The sequence below is a fragment of the Eutrigla gurnardus genome (assembly GCF_963514095.1).
Source record: "Eutrigla gurnardus genome assembly, chromosome: 23".
NCBI classification, from domain to species: domain Eukaryota; kingdom Metazoa; phylum Chordata; class Actinopteri; order Perciformes; family Triglidae; genus Eutrigla; species Eutrigla gurnardus.
The window spans coordinates 16286964-16305571 of record NC_139934.1 but is presented as its reverse complement, the minus strand read 5'-3'; the positions used below and the strand labels follow the sequence as shown (position 1 = coordinate 16305571).

Genomic DNA, 18608 nt, shown 5'->3' with positions numbered 1-18608 from the left:
AATAATCACAACAAACACTATTTAATGCAACTGAATCAACACGTGAATTTATATCTATATGGATTGTCCCGTCACATCTGACGTCAGATCAAAGGCGGATGGCATGCGTAACGGAAACTCAGCCTCTCGGACCAAAACATCTCCCTCTCTCTCTCCTGTTTTTTTTATAATATCGGCATTGTTATTATTATGATACGCGCGCACAGCGCGTGATGCGCGTGGTGGGAGCGGCGGCGCTGCTTCTGTCATCGGGTTGTCAAGTGACGGAACTTTCACTGAACCTCCCCTAACGCATTAAAGGAGAGGAGAGGAGCTCATTTGATTGGTGAAGATCTGAATCGGCTGTATTAATCCCAGTCCACGCCTCGTCTCCTCCTCGTCTCCCACTCACGCCTTCTTCTCCTCCCTCTTTCCCACTTGCGCGGGTGGGAGTGACGGGAGGTGCCTGCGCGAGCCTGCGTGGTGCTCGAAACTTGCAAAGTCCAGGCGGACACACCCCGTCAGCGTGGCGCAGGTGCGCTGAGAGCTGACTGCGCCTGGTCTACGAAGGGCCCTTAGAGTCAAATAGAACTTAAAGCAGGGGATGCTTTAGGTTGGGGCAACTCTGTGATTGACAGGTCGCTACAGCGGCCTCCTTACCATCACTACCACCATATGGATCCAGATCCAGTAAGGCTGCTGCTCTGCTGCTCATCAGATCCACCTGTTGGGGTGACATTTGGAATCTTTTTGAAATGACTCACATAGTTGCTGAATCTTTCAGATGGACAGTGGTGATTTTAAACGTTTTTTTGGTAATTCCTAAGGCGGGTCACAATGGACGCCACTGATCTGCATAAAGTAGCTTATTCAAATGACGAGTGGCCAACGTGATGGTCCATCTCTTGAAAGGTTGCAGGGTATTTTAAACTTCATGGGATATTATAGTACTCTGAATAAAGACTAATAGATTTGCCCCTTTTACTTTCAGTGAGAAGCTGTTTGAATAATCTCGACCAAGTGTGACTGAGACTGGCCCTACAATGGAGGTAAACAGCTTGTTTTTTTTTTTTATGTCTCCAACAATTAAAAACATATAATGGAAATATTATCCAACCAACTAAAACTGCCCAACAACCATTTCTACATAATTGCAATTTTTGGCTAAAAGATGCTCAAGAGGATGCTGTCCAGTTTGAGGGATATGATTTTTTTCTCTACAAACAGGAGGAATAAAAGGAGCGGATGGGTTGTACTTTACGTTAAATCAATTAATCAATGTGAAATTATCAGAAATATGTCCTTTTCCCTAGAAAATATTATTGAATGTATCACAGTTGAGATTAAATGTGAAAATCAAAAATATAATTATATGCTCTCAGTCAACCACATAGTCAACCACAAATAATGAAATTCATTAACTCTGTGTTTTGTTTGGGTCTGTATCCTACAATTACACATCCAAGCAGGATAACTATGAACACAGTGACACTTTATTGATAATAACGAATGTCACTGAAGGGAACTTAAAGGGTGGATTACTTATGTCATTCATCATTTAGCTGTTTTCACTGCCTTTGAATCACCTGTTAAAAATAATGATGGTCCTAAGGAAACTAGAAATTTAACAAGGAAAATAATAGATGCAACCATTGAAAATCTTAGAGCGAACTTACTGCATCAAAGCTGGAATGAGATTTATGTTGAGGATATAGACAAATCGTATGAATCATTTATTTCTATTATTTCCAAATTATATGACAAACACTGCCCACTTGTGGCCAAAGTCGATAAGAGACGGTATGTGGACAAACCATGGATAACAAAGGGGCTACAGAATGTATCTAAAAAGGAAAATGTATTGTATAAGACATTTTTTAAATGGATGCAGAAACGAACTATAAGATATACAAAAATAAATTAACCGGTATCATGAGATCCTGTAAGAAGCAGTACTACAGTGAATTACTAGAAAAAAATAGAACCAACATCAAACGCACCTGGAAGATTTGAAAGGAAATCATTAAAAATAAAAAAACTTGTTAAAGAGTACCCATCTTTTTTTTATGCGGATACTGACACAATCATTAAGGAAAATAAATCTAAAGCAGATCACTTTAATGAGTATTTTGTGGGTAAAAGTTTAGCAAATTCTATTCTATCCCCTTCCCCCAAAATGTCTTCCCAGGATAATAACAATACAATCAATACAATCTCGTATCCAATGTTTATTAAAAAAACTGATGAAAAAGAAATAATCGAAATCGTTCGGAAATCAAAAGGTAAAAAATCAACTGATATTTATAATTTTGATATGTTCTTGATTAAGAGTATTATTGATTGTATCGTTAAACACCTAACTTACATCTGTGACTTGTCACTAATGACTCGGAAATTTCCTTCAAAAATGAAGATTGCTAAAGTGATTCCATTGTTTAAATCTGGTGACAAGCATATCTTCTCAAATTATAGGCCAATTTCACTGTTACCACAATTGTCAAAAAGTTTGGAAAAAGTATTTGCAAACAGATTAAATGATTTCATAGAAAAAAAAAAGAAATACTCTGTGAACAGCAATATGGATTTAGGAAGAATCGAACCACCTCATTGGCTTTAATGGACTTTGTTGAACAAATAACAAATGCAATTGAGAAAAAACAATATACGGTGGGGGTATTTTTTGATTTACAGACAACATTTGATACGATAGACCACACTATACTATTGGATAAGTTACAGAGGTATGGCATCAGAAGTTTGGCACATGATTGGTTAACCAGCTACTTACATAACAGATATCAATATGTCCATATTAATAGGTGTAGTGCGGCTGCCCGTTACCACTGGCGCAGCTGAGCTGAACGGGACTGATGCCGGGATTCGCGGACACATTTTTATTATTTTAGCACGGATGTAGCATCCCGGCGCATACACGAACATGACGTTCCAGCGCATTCAGGACGCCGCCTGCAACACAAACATAAGGCACAACATTACGGACAACTGTTGAGGAAACACGGTACAAACATTTCCCAAGCATGGACAAAGACGGTGAAACACTCACGCTGCAGTTGCGCTGGCTTCCGGGTGCTGGAGGCTGTGAAAGGACCCGACGTGAAGTCAGGAGGAACTTTGTGCAGTGGGGGGTGTGACGTCAGAGATGTGCGGGGTTCAAGTGTGTGGGATGAGAGGGGTGTTTTTGGCGTTGTGTGTTAGGGGAAGTTAGGGGGGGTAAATATGTGGGGGGTAAGGTGTTGACTCTGTCTGGTGATGTTAATGTACGTTTTTAGAAATAATTTATTTTTGATGGGAATGGGTCAGGCCGTAGGTGATATAGGCTTGGCCTAAACAGGTCTATGAAAGAGAGGGGTCTGAGGTGAGCTTGCCAGCATCTAGACCATGGACAGAAGGATTCAGCTGTCAGTGGAGAGTTACTATTTTTGATTATTGAAGTTATTCTAATTTTGAAGTCTAAGTTTGAGTGTTAATTGAGAATGGTTTGGGAGTTTTTGTTTATTAAATTTCATTGATTTTCTTTTTCTCCTGACTGGCATATTGAAAATAATTACATTCAACTGTTTTGGGCCAAACATCTGACGCACTGCCTCCAGTCTTTCCACTGCCGCAAGGTCTGCCGGACTACAATAAGACAAACTCAGAATTCCTGAAGGTCACATATGGGGTGCCTCAAGGTTCAGTCCTGGGTCCATTGCTGTTTCTGTTATATATTAATGACATATGTTTGGTTTCTAAATTCCTGAAATTTATTTTATTTGCTGATGACACTGTGTTCTGTAGTGGGGAACATTTGGGGCAGCTTCTGGATATGGTAGAGAAGGAGCTGCAGAAATTCAAAGAATGGTCTGACTTAAACAAATTATCGCTCCATCTCGGTAAAACAAAGTGTATCATATTTGGAAAAAAGCCCAGGAATTCAAGCAGAAACTTAACAATAAATTATGCAGAAATTGAATTTGTACCTGAAAGTAAATTTCTTGAAGCTATCATTGATGATAAGTTAAATTGGAAATCACACATAAATGATGTCAAATCCAAAATGTCAAAATCCATTGCAATTCTCTATAAAGCCCAAGCTTTCCTCTCTCAACAATCACTATCACATTATATTATTCATTAATTGCCCCATATATGACATATTGCATTATGGTCTGGGGAAACACATAAAGAACAAATACAAATTCTATGTTTTTATTGCAAAAGAAGGCTATTAGAACCATGAGTAATAAACCTTTCCGTGAGCCAACCAACCCACTATTTAGTTGCTTGAACATTTTGAAATTCAGGGACTTAGTTGATTACATTACAATACAAACCATGTACAAAGCAAAAAATAAACTTCTTCCTCAAAATATCCAGAATCTGTTTAAAATGAAGGACTCCAGTTATAACCTGAGAAGACCACTATTATTTGAGAAACCAAAGATTTGAACTACTAAAAAATCACTGTCTTTCTGTTAGAGGGGTTAATATCTGTAATAATTGTCCTGAAAATATAAAATTAAGCTGTACTCTAATCGGCTTTAAAAGACTTTATAAGAACAACATAATTTCTCTTTACTAGGGGTGTGACGATACACTCAGCTCACGAGACGAGACGAGACACAATATTGGGTCCACGAGAACGAGACGAGACGAGATTTTAAGAAAACTACAATGACAAAATATATGACTGGACCAACAGACTTTAATTTAACACAGTTGCACATGCCTTTTTAAATATTTTATTATAACTCTTTACATGCATTGTGTAAGCATGATCTTTTAATAAACTTCTTCTTTCACAAATTTAAACTAAAACTAAAATTTATAAGTTAAAATAAAATAAATGAAATAAAATATTTCTTTTTCCCAAGTGTAAATATGTGCAAAACCAAATAAAAGTTCTAGGGCCCTAGTTTCGTAGACCAGGCGCAGTCAGCTTTCAGCGCACCTGCGCCACGCCGACGGGGTGTGTCCGCCTGGACTTTGCAAGTTTCGTGCACCGCGCAGGCTCGCGCAGGCACACCTCCCGTCTTGCCCACCGGCGCAAGTGGGAAAGAGGGAGGAGAAGAAGGCGTGAGTGGGAGACGAGGAGGAGACGAGGCGTGGACTGGGATTAATACAGCCGATTCAGATCTTCACCAATCAAATGAGCTCCTCTCCTCTCCTTTAATGCATTTCCGCATTAAGAGTTTCCGTTACGCGTGCCATCCGCCTTTGATCTGACGTCAGATGTGACGGGAAAATCTCTCTATATATAAATTCCCGTGTTGGTTCAATTAGTTGCATTAAATAGTGTTTGTTGTGATTATTTATTGCATTTAAATGTGCCTGGAACTGTGGAAACCTGCCTGTGAGATCTCGGTGACGTGTACGCACTGCGCGCCGTCAGCCAAACTTCCGATCTGCCAGCTGTGATTCGCATTGAATGAATGGACTTTATTTACGCCTTACGCCTTGCGCCGAAAGTAGACCAGGTTGGAGCTGGCGAGCTTTCAGCGCAGTCTCGGCGAGGCTTTTTGCCACGAAACTTCCGCTACGCCAAGCTGAATCTGTGACTGACCTGCTGCGCCGCCACACCCATGTTGGCGCAGGCGATCCACCAAACTGCCAAACTGACCGTGCGCAAGGCTGCGCGGGTCGAAACTTGCATTGCGCCGGCTCCGCCACCCTGCGCCGCCCTGCGCTGCGCCACGAAACTAGGGCCCCTACTCTTTAATCTCTCGTGGCACGAGATCTCGTCACACCCCTACTCTTTACAGTATGGAAAATTAAGTTTAATGATTTTGTACTATTTTGGGTTATACGCTGTGTACTATTCTTTATTTTGCTGTGATCCGAAATTTAAGTGTACTAATTAATTTCAAATGTCTGTTATCTGATCCTTCTGTATTAATGTGTATATTTTTTTAAGGTAAAAGGGGTAGGGGTATACAAGCTTTGGCTTCAACCTACACCCTTTCAGTTATATAAGCTTGATATATACCGAAATAAATAAATTAATTCATTCATTCATTCATTCAACTAAAGTGTATGGGATTATGAGTTGTTTCATCACACCTGAACATTTTGTTTTTTTAATTTTTCTAATTCATCAAGGGAACCAGTGATGAAGACTCATTCGGTGATCTTTACTGTGCAGAAGTGGAAGACACTACAACACCATGGTCCAACACCAAGCGTGACTGTCAACACGCCGATACAAGTGGTAAAGGTCAGCTTGATACCATCCATTCTTCTTTCTCAGATTTTATTGTGGATCTGGATAAAGTTGATCACAATAAGTTGATCATGGTGTATTTCTGTTGTTGGGATCATCGTAAGTATCTTAAAGCGATGGTTCGGAGTAAAATTCACCCTAGGTCATTTCCACCATGACATCCAGCCAAATACCCCCTCAGAAGCATTTTTAGCGACGGTCAACATTGGTCAAGATAGGGTTATCAGCCGAATGGCTTCGTACTACCGCGAACGGTACACTACCCCATTAATAATGCATGGAATGTTACCAAACTCCTGCAGTAGCAGACATAGGGTCTGTACTCACAAAACGAGGCATTTTAAAGTTTGTAAGTATGGAGGAGTTTATTTAAAAGAACACTTGCCTGATAGCTTCTATCCTCTGCTATCGCTAGCGCTGCGCCTTGTCAACACTTGTTGACCTGATAATACAAGCATTTATAAAAAATGTGTTGACCTGATAATACAAGCATTTATAAAAATTCAGCACAACTTTTTCATACTCTCGGTGAAACTCGCATGACGGCAAAAGCTGGGTAAACACAGAAGTGGCGTCAGCGCAGCGCTAGCGTTAGCAGCAGAGGATAGAAGCTATCAGGCAAGTGTTCTTTTAAATAAACTCCTGGTGTACTTACAAACTTTCAAATGCCTCGTTTTGTGAGTACAGACCCTATGTGTACTACTGCAGAAGTTTGGTAACATTCCATGCATTATTAGTGGGGTAATTTATGAGATATACATAATGTACCATTCACGCTAGTACTAAGCCATTCGGCTGATAGCCCTATCTTGACCAAGGTTGACCATCGCTAAAAATGCTTCTGAGGGGGTATTTGGCTGGATGTCATGGTGGAAATGACCTAGGGCGCCTTTTACTCCGAACCATCGCTTTAACGAGTGACTTGAAAAAACCGTCTAACTCGCTATCATGGTAGACAAAACCTGATTCAAAAATACAGGATACAAAAATATATAAATAATGTATTTATCAAACATTTTTGACCAAAAAGACCCCACTTAGCATATTTTGATGATTATTGTGATCCGATTATTTTGTCCAGGAAAATCATGATGTGACATTTTCACAACATCTCATGTCTAATTACAACCATTATTATTGTCCACAGAGCCAAGCCCCACTGTGAAAAGGCAGCCTATCATGACAGTAGCAAGGTTGTCCACACTAGTAAGTAAAAGAACATCCATTTGTACATTTTGGTAAATAGACCTGCATTAGATACATAGCACTTTTAGGTCTTCCTGACCACCTGTTTTTGGAACAGTCCACTCATGGTTGTACATTGTTGTTATAGATTGATGCTTTTGTCATCACAATCTTTGGCTGAATTTCAGACATCAGCTTGAACACATGATTTTGGACTTCTATTAAGATACTAACAGAATCGATGTGAATTAGCGACAGCTAGAAAGACCTGCTGCTGGCCATATTTGTCACTCATTTTAACTGGTAAAAGTGACAATGAAGCAAGTCATAATATAGTAACCGCACAAATGTAATCATTTAATTATTCTAACAATTAATTATCTATTAAAACCTCATGCTGTAATAATCAGAACAAAATTAAAAAACAGTTTGGTGAATTATATACATTTTTTGCATTACAACAAATCAATGACTTTATAAGCTAAGCACAATCATTTTTTTTTAGAATGTCATTAATTCAGCAATAATAATAAATAAATGAAAACAGAGTAAATAAGACACTGTGCATGTAACAAGCGTATATTGACACAACACTGATATGACTGATATGACACCGTTATGACTGTGTGTGAATAAATGGAACCTGGAACCCTGTCAGACAGCTTTGGGTCTCTTGAAAAAAGCGCCATAGAAATCCAATACATTACATTATATATTATTACTGCGTGCCCATCTTCCCCTCCCAACTCATGCAGACCTCAGTTTGCTCTTCAGCACGGCGGCCGCACTTGGCGCACCGGCTGCCTCAGAGATCCTTCCATCCTTAAGCATATGTTGATGTGTATGTGAAGCCTAAGACGAACAAAATAACACAACTCAGATCATTTTCTGGATGTTTGCTTAATTTAGCCTGAATGCAAAATTGTACATTGTGCCCCAAAACATTCAAACATTCAATCTGTCACTTTACTCAGTGTTGGAAATGTGGTTATTTGCTTGAAATAATAGACAATTCATGATTTGATTGAAATAATAGACATCTTCACATCCACAGAGACACAACTGGAGATGTTATTGGAGGATCTAGGGTTGGAGAAGCTCTATCCAGAGAAGCTATCCCTGAGGACAATGCTTCAGATTGACGGAAAGACCATGACTGATGAACCTCCTCGGTGTAATTCAGATCTTCCGTGGTATTTTCTGAAGAAACTGATGATGGTCAATGTGACAGCGAGGAACGTGAAATGTACATCAGTATGTGAGTCAAACGATGATGATGTTGCATCAGGAAAGGAAGTCTTAAATGTTAATTATTTGTTTAATAGTCTTCGTTTAAGTGACATCCTAAACCCCCTTGACATAATCACTGCCCTCTTTCTGTGTTCTGATGGCTTTGTACGTCAGGAAATGGCACTCAAAATGTCTACGTGTCAGTTTTCCGTGCCTCTGTTGCTTCCGGATTGTGGCACAAAACAGTGCATGCTCATGCTTTGGACCATGAGAGACATTGTCAAAAAGTACAGACCTCAGTCGCTTTCAGAATCCAAGGGGTTTATTGAAGACAGAATTGTTCTCGCTAAACTTCCAATGATATCTTTTGTAAGATTGGGTGAGTGTTCTTTGTCCAAGTCTGTGATCCTCAATAAGCTTCTGAGCAATTCTCAGCAGTACCATGATACATTTGTTCACCATAATATGGAGAGTGGTGACAGTCCACGGAGAATCTCTAATGGATTGGTTGAAGTCACATGGTACCTTCCTTGTGGGAACAAAAACATGGATGTCTTCAGTGAACCAGTAGCTGTAGCTAACCTTCGTGGGGACATTGCTTTGTTTGAAACACAATTTTCTTTTTTGTGTCAGACATCTACAGCAGTTTTTGTTTTCTTTGACACTTTGGACTCTGAGTGCCAGCTGCTTACCAACCAACACCACAAGGCACAGATCTTCTTGGTGGGTAACCCTCAAAGCAGTCGCTCTATAGATGCTTTAGAAAAGGTAGCAACCAAGTTGGGCTTGACTAACAGCAACATCCTTTTGAAGACTAAACAAATGAATGATGCAGACTTTGTCAAAAATTTGCGGAAAACGGTCAGCAGTGTAGTTGAGAACACACAGTTGAAGATGGGAGTTGAGCAGATGGCCGACATTGCCCATGAACTGGGAATCTGGGTTGATGAAGACTCTTTGGAGTGCCAGACTGCCAAGAAAAATGCAGATGCCATCACTGCTGAAATTAAAGACATCCTTGAATACAAAGAAAATCAGTTACCCTTGCAAGGCCAAATATGGAAGGAACTGACTCGCTTAGAGAAAGAAGAATTCCGGCTTCGAAACCTTGGGTCTGAGGACATAGAAAAGTACAAAAGTGATCTTCAGTTAGAGAAAACCAAACTTCGGGATAAAGAGAACTCTTACAATGTGTCAAATGCAATGATCTGTTTCATCAGGGCAATCTCAAGCCCAGGGACAGAGAGGTGCTATTTCCTGAAGTGGATGCGAATGAACCTTGATAACTTGTCTCGAGACAAACTGTCTGGCCTCAGGGAGCTGTACAAAGAAAAATGCAAAGATTCTGAAAACAAAGAGGAGATAAAAGACATTGACCGACAACTTTCCAACAGCTCTCTAGGTACTGAACACTTCTTCCGTGAAATTGGTCAGATCTATGAAGCTTCACTTTCCCTTCCAATAAACGACCTATCGCGTCAACAATTACAGCATCTGCCCAAACTATGTGCACAATTGTTACGTGATGGATATCCTCTTGAGCTTGTAGATGGAGATGCATCCAACATACCTCTCAGATGGGTGAGTGATGTTCTCTTTCAGCTCAATGACTTGGTGTCCCCTGAGAGCAAGATACTAGTAGTCACAATTCTTGGAGTTCAGAGCACAGGAAAGTCCACTCTCCTCAACACTATGTTTGGAGTGCAGTTTGCAGTCAGCAGTGGTCGATGCACTCGAGGTGCCTTTATGTTGCTGATCAGAGTCAATGAAGATGTCAAGAAAGTACTCAACAGTGACTTTGTGGTTATAATTGACACCGAGGGCTTAAAGTCACCAGAGCTTGCACAACTAGACCACAGCCATGAGCACGATAATGAGCTGGCAACACTCGTTGTGGGGCTTAGTGATATCACCATCATCAATATTGCAATGGAGAATTCAACAGAAATGAAAGACATCCTACAAATAGTTGTGCATGCTTTCCTCCGGATGAAAGAGGTGGGCAAAAAGCACAAGTGTCAGTTTGTTCACCAGAATGTGTCAGATGTTTCAGCCCACGACAAGAACTTGCGAGACAGGAAATTGCTCTTGCAACAGTTAAACGAGATGACGCAGGCAGCAGCCAAAATGGAAAAGAAAGAGGAGAACAAGAGCTTCACTGATGTGATGGAGTACAGTCCAGACACTGGCAACTGGTACATCCCTGGACTCTGGAATGGGAACCCACCAATGGCACCAGTCAATGCAGGGTACAGCGAAGCTGTATATGAGCTCAAGAAGAACATCATTAAAATCCTTGGAAGTTGTGCATCATCTTCTAATGATATCTTGGAGTTTACAGAGTGGATGAAAAGCCTCTGGAATGCAGTAAAGCATGAAAACTTCATCTTCAGCTTCAGAAACAGCCTGGTGGCTGATGCATACATGAGGCTGTGCACAGAATTCAACAAATGGGAATGGGATTTCAAAAAAGACATGTACACGTGGGTTACTACGGCTGAAACAAAAATTTCCAATTTTGGTACAGTTGCTGTAAAATCTGAGATTACTGACATGAGAAAACTTCTTGCATATTTGAAAAGTGAAGCCTCCACAGTGCTGTCTAAATGGGAGAAACAGCTTCTTGACAATCTGGCACAATACTTCAAGCAAACTGAGGGTCATGTCTATCTGGTTGAAGGATACAGAGAGGAATTCTCAAACAGTGCAAAGAGTCTTCGACGAGAAATGGAGAGCTCTGTAATAAATCAGCTCACAGCTGCAGCTGAAATCAGACAGGGAATGACAGAACTTGATAGAATCAAGGAGAAACACACAAAAGAATTAGAGGAGAGAGTCTGTGCGTTGATTGAACAATGTCAGAAGAAAAAGGTGCAAATGAGAGAAAAGGAGCTGGACAAAGAATTTGACAAGATGTGGGCTGAAACCGAGAAGGAACTGTCCTTTTCAGAAATTAATGTCGAGGACATGTACACCAGTGTGTCTCACTCTCTGATGGCAAATGTCCAGCACAAGGGAAGTCATGCATGTCAATTGTTAAGTCAAACCAGGCTGCAAGATTGTGGACTGATGCCTTTTAAATACACAGCTGAAGGATTCTTCAAGCGAGTTAGAAGCACAAAGGCTGTACAACAAATTGCAGACAACATCATAGCGATTTGCACACAGTGTGTAATTGAAAAAATGAAAAGAAAAAACAATTACCATGACACTTACATCCAGGAGATTTTAAACATGATTGATGAGAGGCTGCAAAACAATCAGGATGTTAAGACGGACATTGAGTTTGAAGTTTCTCTAAAACAGCACATCTGTGGAGTTGCAGCTAGACAGTTTCAGGAAATGCATGAAGAATTCGTACATGCAAATGATCCCCACAGATGTCTCAATCAGAACAAGGAAAAGTTTCGCACTGATTTTAAAGATGTGTTCCATGAGCGAGACCAGTGCCACAAGAAGGCACAGGAATTCACAGAGAGCTGCTTGAAGCCTGCAGTCGAATGCTTTGTCAACCGTTCCTTGGGTCCTATTATCATCGGTGAAATGAAGACAAGCCTGCAGTTCAGTACACGGATGTTCTTCCAGTATTCACTTTTACTGGATTTGCTCTCAAACAATGCCTTTGTACATTTCCTGACCTATATATCCTCATATGAGGAGTATATAAAGGAATGGATACTTGACCAAATAGTTAAACGCTTCTCAAATGGGTCTTCAGTGTTTGAGATTGAGGATCAACATGTTCAGTCATGTATCAGGAGCATAAATTATGCTATCAACAAAGCTAAAACAGGAAAGAGTGGCAACTTGAAGTCCTTCGTTCAAAATGTCTGTCAGGAACTTGGTGATAAACTGGTCATTTCCCAAGATGCTCTTGGGGCTTTCATGATCCTGAACAATGCTGACCAGGAACAGTTTGCTCACTGGCTTACTGAGTGTGTCAAGGAAATGGCACAAGCTCTGAGAGAGAAGTTTAAAGAAACAAACATCCAAATGAAACTTGAAAAACTTCATGTGAATCCCCAGAATGTGCTTTTCACCGAACTGATCGGATGTGGTAAACAGTGTCCCTTCTGCCAAGCACCTTGTGAGGCAGGAGGAACAGCCCACGCTCAGCACTGGACTTCACTACATCGCCCTGAAGGTCTGGGTAGATTCATGTGGGATGGGACAGAAAAACTTGCCACTGACGTATGCTCTTCCTCTGTGATCAGTGACAACAGTTTTCATTGCCTTGCCACAAAAGGTGAACCGCACCCCTACAAGCATTACCAAGACATTTTCCCAGACTGGACAATTGCTCCAGATAAAAGTCTTCAGGCATCAGACTACTGGAAATACGTACTGGCAACATTTAACAAGCAGTTTGCTGAAGTGTACAATACAAAGCCTGCTGATATTCCTGCAACGTGGAAATATATCACACATAAGGAAGCAGAAGCAAGCATCAAAGTGTCATTTAACGTAAAGTGAGAGACTACATGATATGTGGTTACAGTGGTGGATTTCCTCCTCCTCTACATTCATTACCCTCACATGGATGTTTACATCCTGCTTGTCTTATACCATATAACGTTTGAAGATATTGTTAGTACAGCTTGCATCATGAACACAAGAGAAAGATATACTAGATTTCTATTTCTATACTTGTTCTTTATTGTTATGATTTTAACAAGAAGGTGGACCTGAAAGCAGAAACAGACAACACTTGGGGCCCTAGTTTCGTGGCGCAGCGCAGGGTGGCGGAGCCGGCGCAATGCAAGTTTCGACCCGCGCAGCCTTCCACACCGTCAGTTTGGCAGTTTGGTGGATCGCCTGTGCCAACATGGGTGTGGCGGCGCAGCAGGGGGAGGCGTCACAGATTCAGCTTGGCGTAGCGGAAGTTTCGTGGCAAAAAGCCTCGCCGAGACTGCGCTGAAAGCTCGCCAGCTCCGACCTGGTCTTCTTTCCGCGCTAGGCGCAAGGCGTAAATAAAGTCCATTCATTCAATGCGAATCACAGCTGGTGGATCGGAAGTTTGGCTGACGGCGCGCAGTGCGCACACGTCACCGAGACCTCACAGGCAGGTTTCCACAGTTCCAGGCACATTTAAATGCAAATAATAATCACAACAAACACTATTTAATGCAACTAATTGAATCAACACGTGAATTTATATCTATATAGATTGTCCCGTCACATCTGACGTCAGATCAAAGGCGGATGGCACGCGTAACGGAAACTCAGCCTCTCGGACCAAAACATCTCCCTCTCTCTCTCCTGTTTTTTATAATATCGGCATTGTTATTATTATGGTACGCACGCACAGCGTGTGATGCACGTGGTGGGGGCGGCGGCGCTGCTTCTGTCATCGGGTTGTCAAGTGACGGAACTTGCACTGAACCTGAGTTCAAAGCTCATTTGATTGGTGAAGATCTGAATCGGCTGTATTAATCCCAGCCCACGCTTCGTCTCCTCCTCGTCTCCCACTCACGCCTTCTTCTCCTCCCTCTTTCCCACTTGCGCCGGTGGGCGAGACTGGAGGTGTGCCTGCGCGAACCTGCGCGGTGCACGAAACTTGCAAAGTCCAGGCGGACACACCCCGTCGGTGCGGCGCAGGTGCGCTGAAAGCTGACTGCGCCTGGTCTACGAAACTAGGGCCCTTGGACTTCGGCACAAAAGCAGGAAGTGGTTTACTGTGAGAGGGTTCTGGGGTCACTGAAGGTTCAGGGGGTCGGATGATGGTTGTGGCACGAGAAAGAATGAGTCCGTGGCTTGAGTGTTGAAGACAGATGAGTGTGCTGGCTGGTGAGTAGATTGGCAACAGATGAACAGGATCTCCAGATAATGGAGCACAGAGGCTAAAACAACAAAAACCAAAAATCTTCAAAAATCAAGACAAATAGAGCCAGAGAGCACTGAAGCACAAGTAGATAGAACAATTCAGCGAAGACTGAGTACAGGAACCGAGGTGTATATCTTGGTGATCATGAGAGGGAGTAGCCACGCCCACAGACAGACAGCAGGGAAGAACGAAAGGAGGAGGGAAACAAAGAGTAGCAGCCATGGTGAACTATCACAGAATCTATTTGTTTTTGTTTCTGTTCAATAACTGATGTAAAAACGAAAGATCATTTAGTCTAAATATAGTTTTCTTCCTTATATAATTAAGTCTAATATCTACATTTCTAACTGCAAAGTTTATAATGTCTTGTTTTTATATCAAATAATTACCTGCTTCAAAACATTTGCATTTTTAAGTTTATGTTATGTCTTTAAATCTATTTTTTTGTTTCTATGATTCATAAAAATGCCAAATATTAACATTGTTGAATGATTCAGTCTATATTGTATGTGTTAGTGGCAACAAGTGAACTACAATTTTACTTTTTAAGAAATCATTCAGTTTTTATGTGGTATCGTCACAATTCGACAACACTTTGATTATGTATAATCAAGTATGATATGCGATTATTTACTCAGTAGAGTTAGAATATATTTGCTTTTGTGTATCTGAATGAATATAAATATCTGATGCAAAAAAATAAAATTTTCAAATCATTCAGTCCAAATATCCACATGTAGATTGTATTTTTATTAGATAACATTTTCTAAACTAAAAATGTTTGATGTTTTTGCTTTTAATTTCAATGGGGTATCTGGTGTTAAATATTTATATCTTAAGTTCATGTATTCGTCTTTAACTCCAAATTTAGAATGTTTGTTTATGTGAATCAAACAAAAGATCATTCATGGCCACATGACATATCCGTGTTTTGTCAACCTGTATTCATGACAGAAAGCTTGTTTTTATGAAGTTATGTATGATATGTGGTCTTTTTTTCATAGCCAGACTTTAAACTCTGTTTGTTTCTGTGAAGTGTTTTCGACCTCCTCATTTCGGTTTTTAACTGAGGAATTGGAAGCTTGCTGCTACTCCCCTCCGCCTCCCCCCTGTGATAGTGGAACAACCCGAGGGAGGAGGGGTCTGTGTGCACGAACACAGCCCTGCGTGCTGATTGGACAGGATGACCCGGGCTTTGTTGATATTTTTGCAAAACAAACAACAGGCTCTACGTGTACGTAGAGGCGCGTTTTTTTTCTAAAACCGTATGATTTATGTTGTTCTATCGGAGCGTAGTGTCGGCTTCAGTGAATATGATAAAAAAAAGTTGCTGACTGGGACTTTAATAGTATTCAAATATAATCATTCAATACTTGGTGTTAACATGGATACATTATTTACTTGTGTGAGCTGATTCATTTCAACCTATTTGTTTTGTTTTGTGTGATTTGGTCTTTTCTATGTTCAAGGCCATTTTTTTTTGCCCTTTCTATCCTGATATGTTGATGTTTTCCTTTCATAACCTTCCCATTTACTTTCTACTTGCACCACATTTACACACAGCTGACTGGGAACGACCAACATCATTTACCACACTTGTTGGATTTCCTTCTTGAATCTTGAGTTTGAAAATTATTTCCTTTGTTTCAATTGCTCTCATGGAGTCATGTTTCGCTTCAGTTAGTCAAGTCCAACAGCGTTAAGGTCTGCAAACACTCCCTTTTTACTGCGGACTCATTGTCAGACTTGTGCTGGTATTTGTTTCAGAAATACAAATTAAAAAGTGATTCCATAATTTCCTCCTCATGAGTGATTCCTTAATTGTCTCTACTTGATCTGGAAAATTAATCATTAACTAAAATATTTTGATCTAATTTGTTTGAGGAATTTTTCATAAAACCAGAATGTTCAGCTATTAAACAAAATGAGTTCAGTCAGACAACTCACGTTTGAAGTTTTTTTCTTTTATTATTATTTTAGACTTTTCACTTGATGAAATGGTAGAAACTCATTAACCAACATTTTTGCAAATGGAGTGCCAGAGAATAAAGTAAATGTATTAGACAGTTGGGATCTATGGAAAATCCTCAATTGCACTATCAATATATATTGTATAATATAGTAAGTTTTCTGAATAAATAACAGCAACAGAAAATAAATTCATGATTAGAATAGCCAGATGGACATGTCTGTTGTTGACTAGACTTGCATCACATTGAAGCATAAAAAGCACATCACAATGAAGTACTGATCAGACTGTTTCAGTCCTGATAGCGATAGCGAGGGTTTAAGGGATCAACAAGTGTTAAATGAATAAACTATATGCCTCACTGTGTGGTGGTGATTGGGATCATACAGCAGGTTTGACTTAACTAATGCTTTTCTAACTTTGTAAAACAAAATGTAAGAAATTAATAGTGTTGGGGTAACAACAACAAATGTATTTAATTAATTATTTAATTGGATCAAGTTACGTATTTAATCCGATCAAATTACGTTTTTAATGCGATCAAATTAAGTATTTAATTAGGTAATTGAATTGTGAATTAAACCATAGATTGTATAAAAGAATTGGACCTCGTCATGATGTCACACATTGGTTTGTGGACTACGTTTTCTTCTACGTTTAGAGTGTTCAGCATATTGGCCGTCACCTTTTTAGGTTTTGGACGTCACCATCTTGAAATTTTTGCAACCAGTGAAGGAAGTGACCATATTTGGACTGTGGAGAAGGGAGAGGTGGATCCGACAACAGAAGCAGCAGAGCAGCAACCTTACTAGATTTGGATCCATGTGGATTCTGGTGTGAAGCTGTTAACAAAGGTCAACTTTACAGATAAGTGTTAAGGGACGTTCACACCTGATATTGGTCGCGCAAGTTTGTCCTCAAAGCAAAACAAAATGATCTCAAAATAACTCAAATATGTATCAACAAATATGCTTTGTTGTTTAATGAGTTTTATTGGGTCATGTATTATCATTAACCTTGATTCACATCACTATAATGTCTGTTGAGGTTACGGGGTTGAATATTTCCAATTGTAACTGTGCTTATAACACCCTCACTACCCCATCTAGTGGCTGAGAGCAGTAGCACATCTTTGCTGGCAGTTTAGTTTTGTTTAGTTTATAAGCTAATATTCCAATGCAGGATGGGGATAGGCTTATTGATGACTCTTAATGTCCCGTAGGTGTGAATGTGAGAGTGAATGGTTGTTTGTCTCTATATGTTGGTCCTGTGATAGACTGGCGACCTGTCCAGGGTGTACCCTGCCTTCGCCCAATGACAGCTGGGATCGGCTCCAGCAGTAATTCATATTTATATGATACCTAACACCGCTAACACACCCTGATGGAGTGCAGCTTGTCCAATCAGGGGCCAGAATCGTGGCCCCTGATTGGTGACCTTCCTTGACTGACTGTCATAGATACAAGGGAAGACTTTCTCTTATCTGTATAAACCACATGCAGGTCCATGGTCACATGACCTGTTGACGGCACCAGAGACAAGTTTGATTGATCTCCCCACGTCCTGCCCTCTGTGCATGTTGATATACCTGCTGCCTTCAAGTACCCATCAGAAGAAGAGCACAATTACTTTGAATAGTATTTTGTTTAAGTATTTTGTGTATAATGAAGAAATAAAGATGAATATCTCACTCGTGCATTATTTCAAGCTACAGACAGACATAAATGTCTGAATGTGTACCATGTTATTAAACTAGAGTGATGGCTGGATAGAAAATAGATGTCTAAACCAACAGCTTCCACATCACATGCAATTCATATGGAGGAGAGTTGTGGCTGGTTTAATTCAAGAAATGACAAATGATTATTATGATAAATAATAATATATGATGATTCAGACACATCAAAATAAACACAATCTGGTTTATATTCGACTTAATGGCTGCACGGTTGATGGAGGTGAACTCTTACAGAAGGGGATGAAAGTTGGTGGTGCTGAGAATTGAGCAGCATCAGTCCAAATCAAAAACCTCCACAAACCTCCCAGCATGCAGCAGGCTGATGGACAACAGGAGCAGACTGACAGGTGCAACAAGTTCCAGCAACCAGGGTTCACACACTTCCCCACATGGCATGTATACCACAGTGAAGGCCACAACAACAATAGATTTAATATATAGTCACAATTTAGTCTTTTTAAGA

The 18608-nt window shown here is 40.3% G+C and overlaps 2 protein-coding genes across 3 annotated transcripts in view; both read left to right on the top strand.

Annotated features, from left to right (window-relative positions):
* The window catches only part of LOC311009189 (up-regulator of cell proliferation-like), a 191239-nt gene that overhangs the window by 2323 nt on the left and 170308 nt on the right, over positions 1 to 18608 (top strand). Inside the window, exons 2-3 of the mRNA XM_084003211.1 lie at positions 971 to 1028; positions 6079 to 6193. Of these exons, the coding sequence (XP_083859337.1) occupies positions 1023 to 1028; positions 6079 to 6193 (121 nt within the window). The 5' untranslated portion in view covers positions 971 to 1022. The remainder of the gene's footprint in view (positions 1 to 970; positions 1029 to 6078; positions 6194 to 18608) is intronic.
* Positions 1 to 18608, top strand: part of LOC311009187 (up-regulator of cell proliferation-like) — a 91468-nt gene that overhangs the window by 43340 nt on the left and 29520 nt on the right. The gene's annotated exons all lie outside the window — the stretch shown is intronic.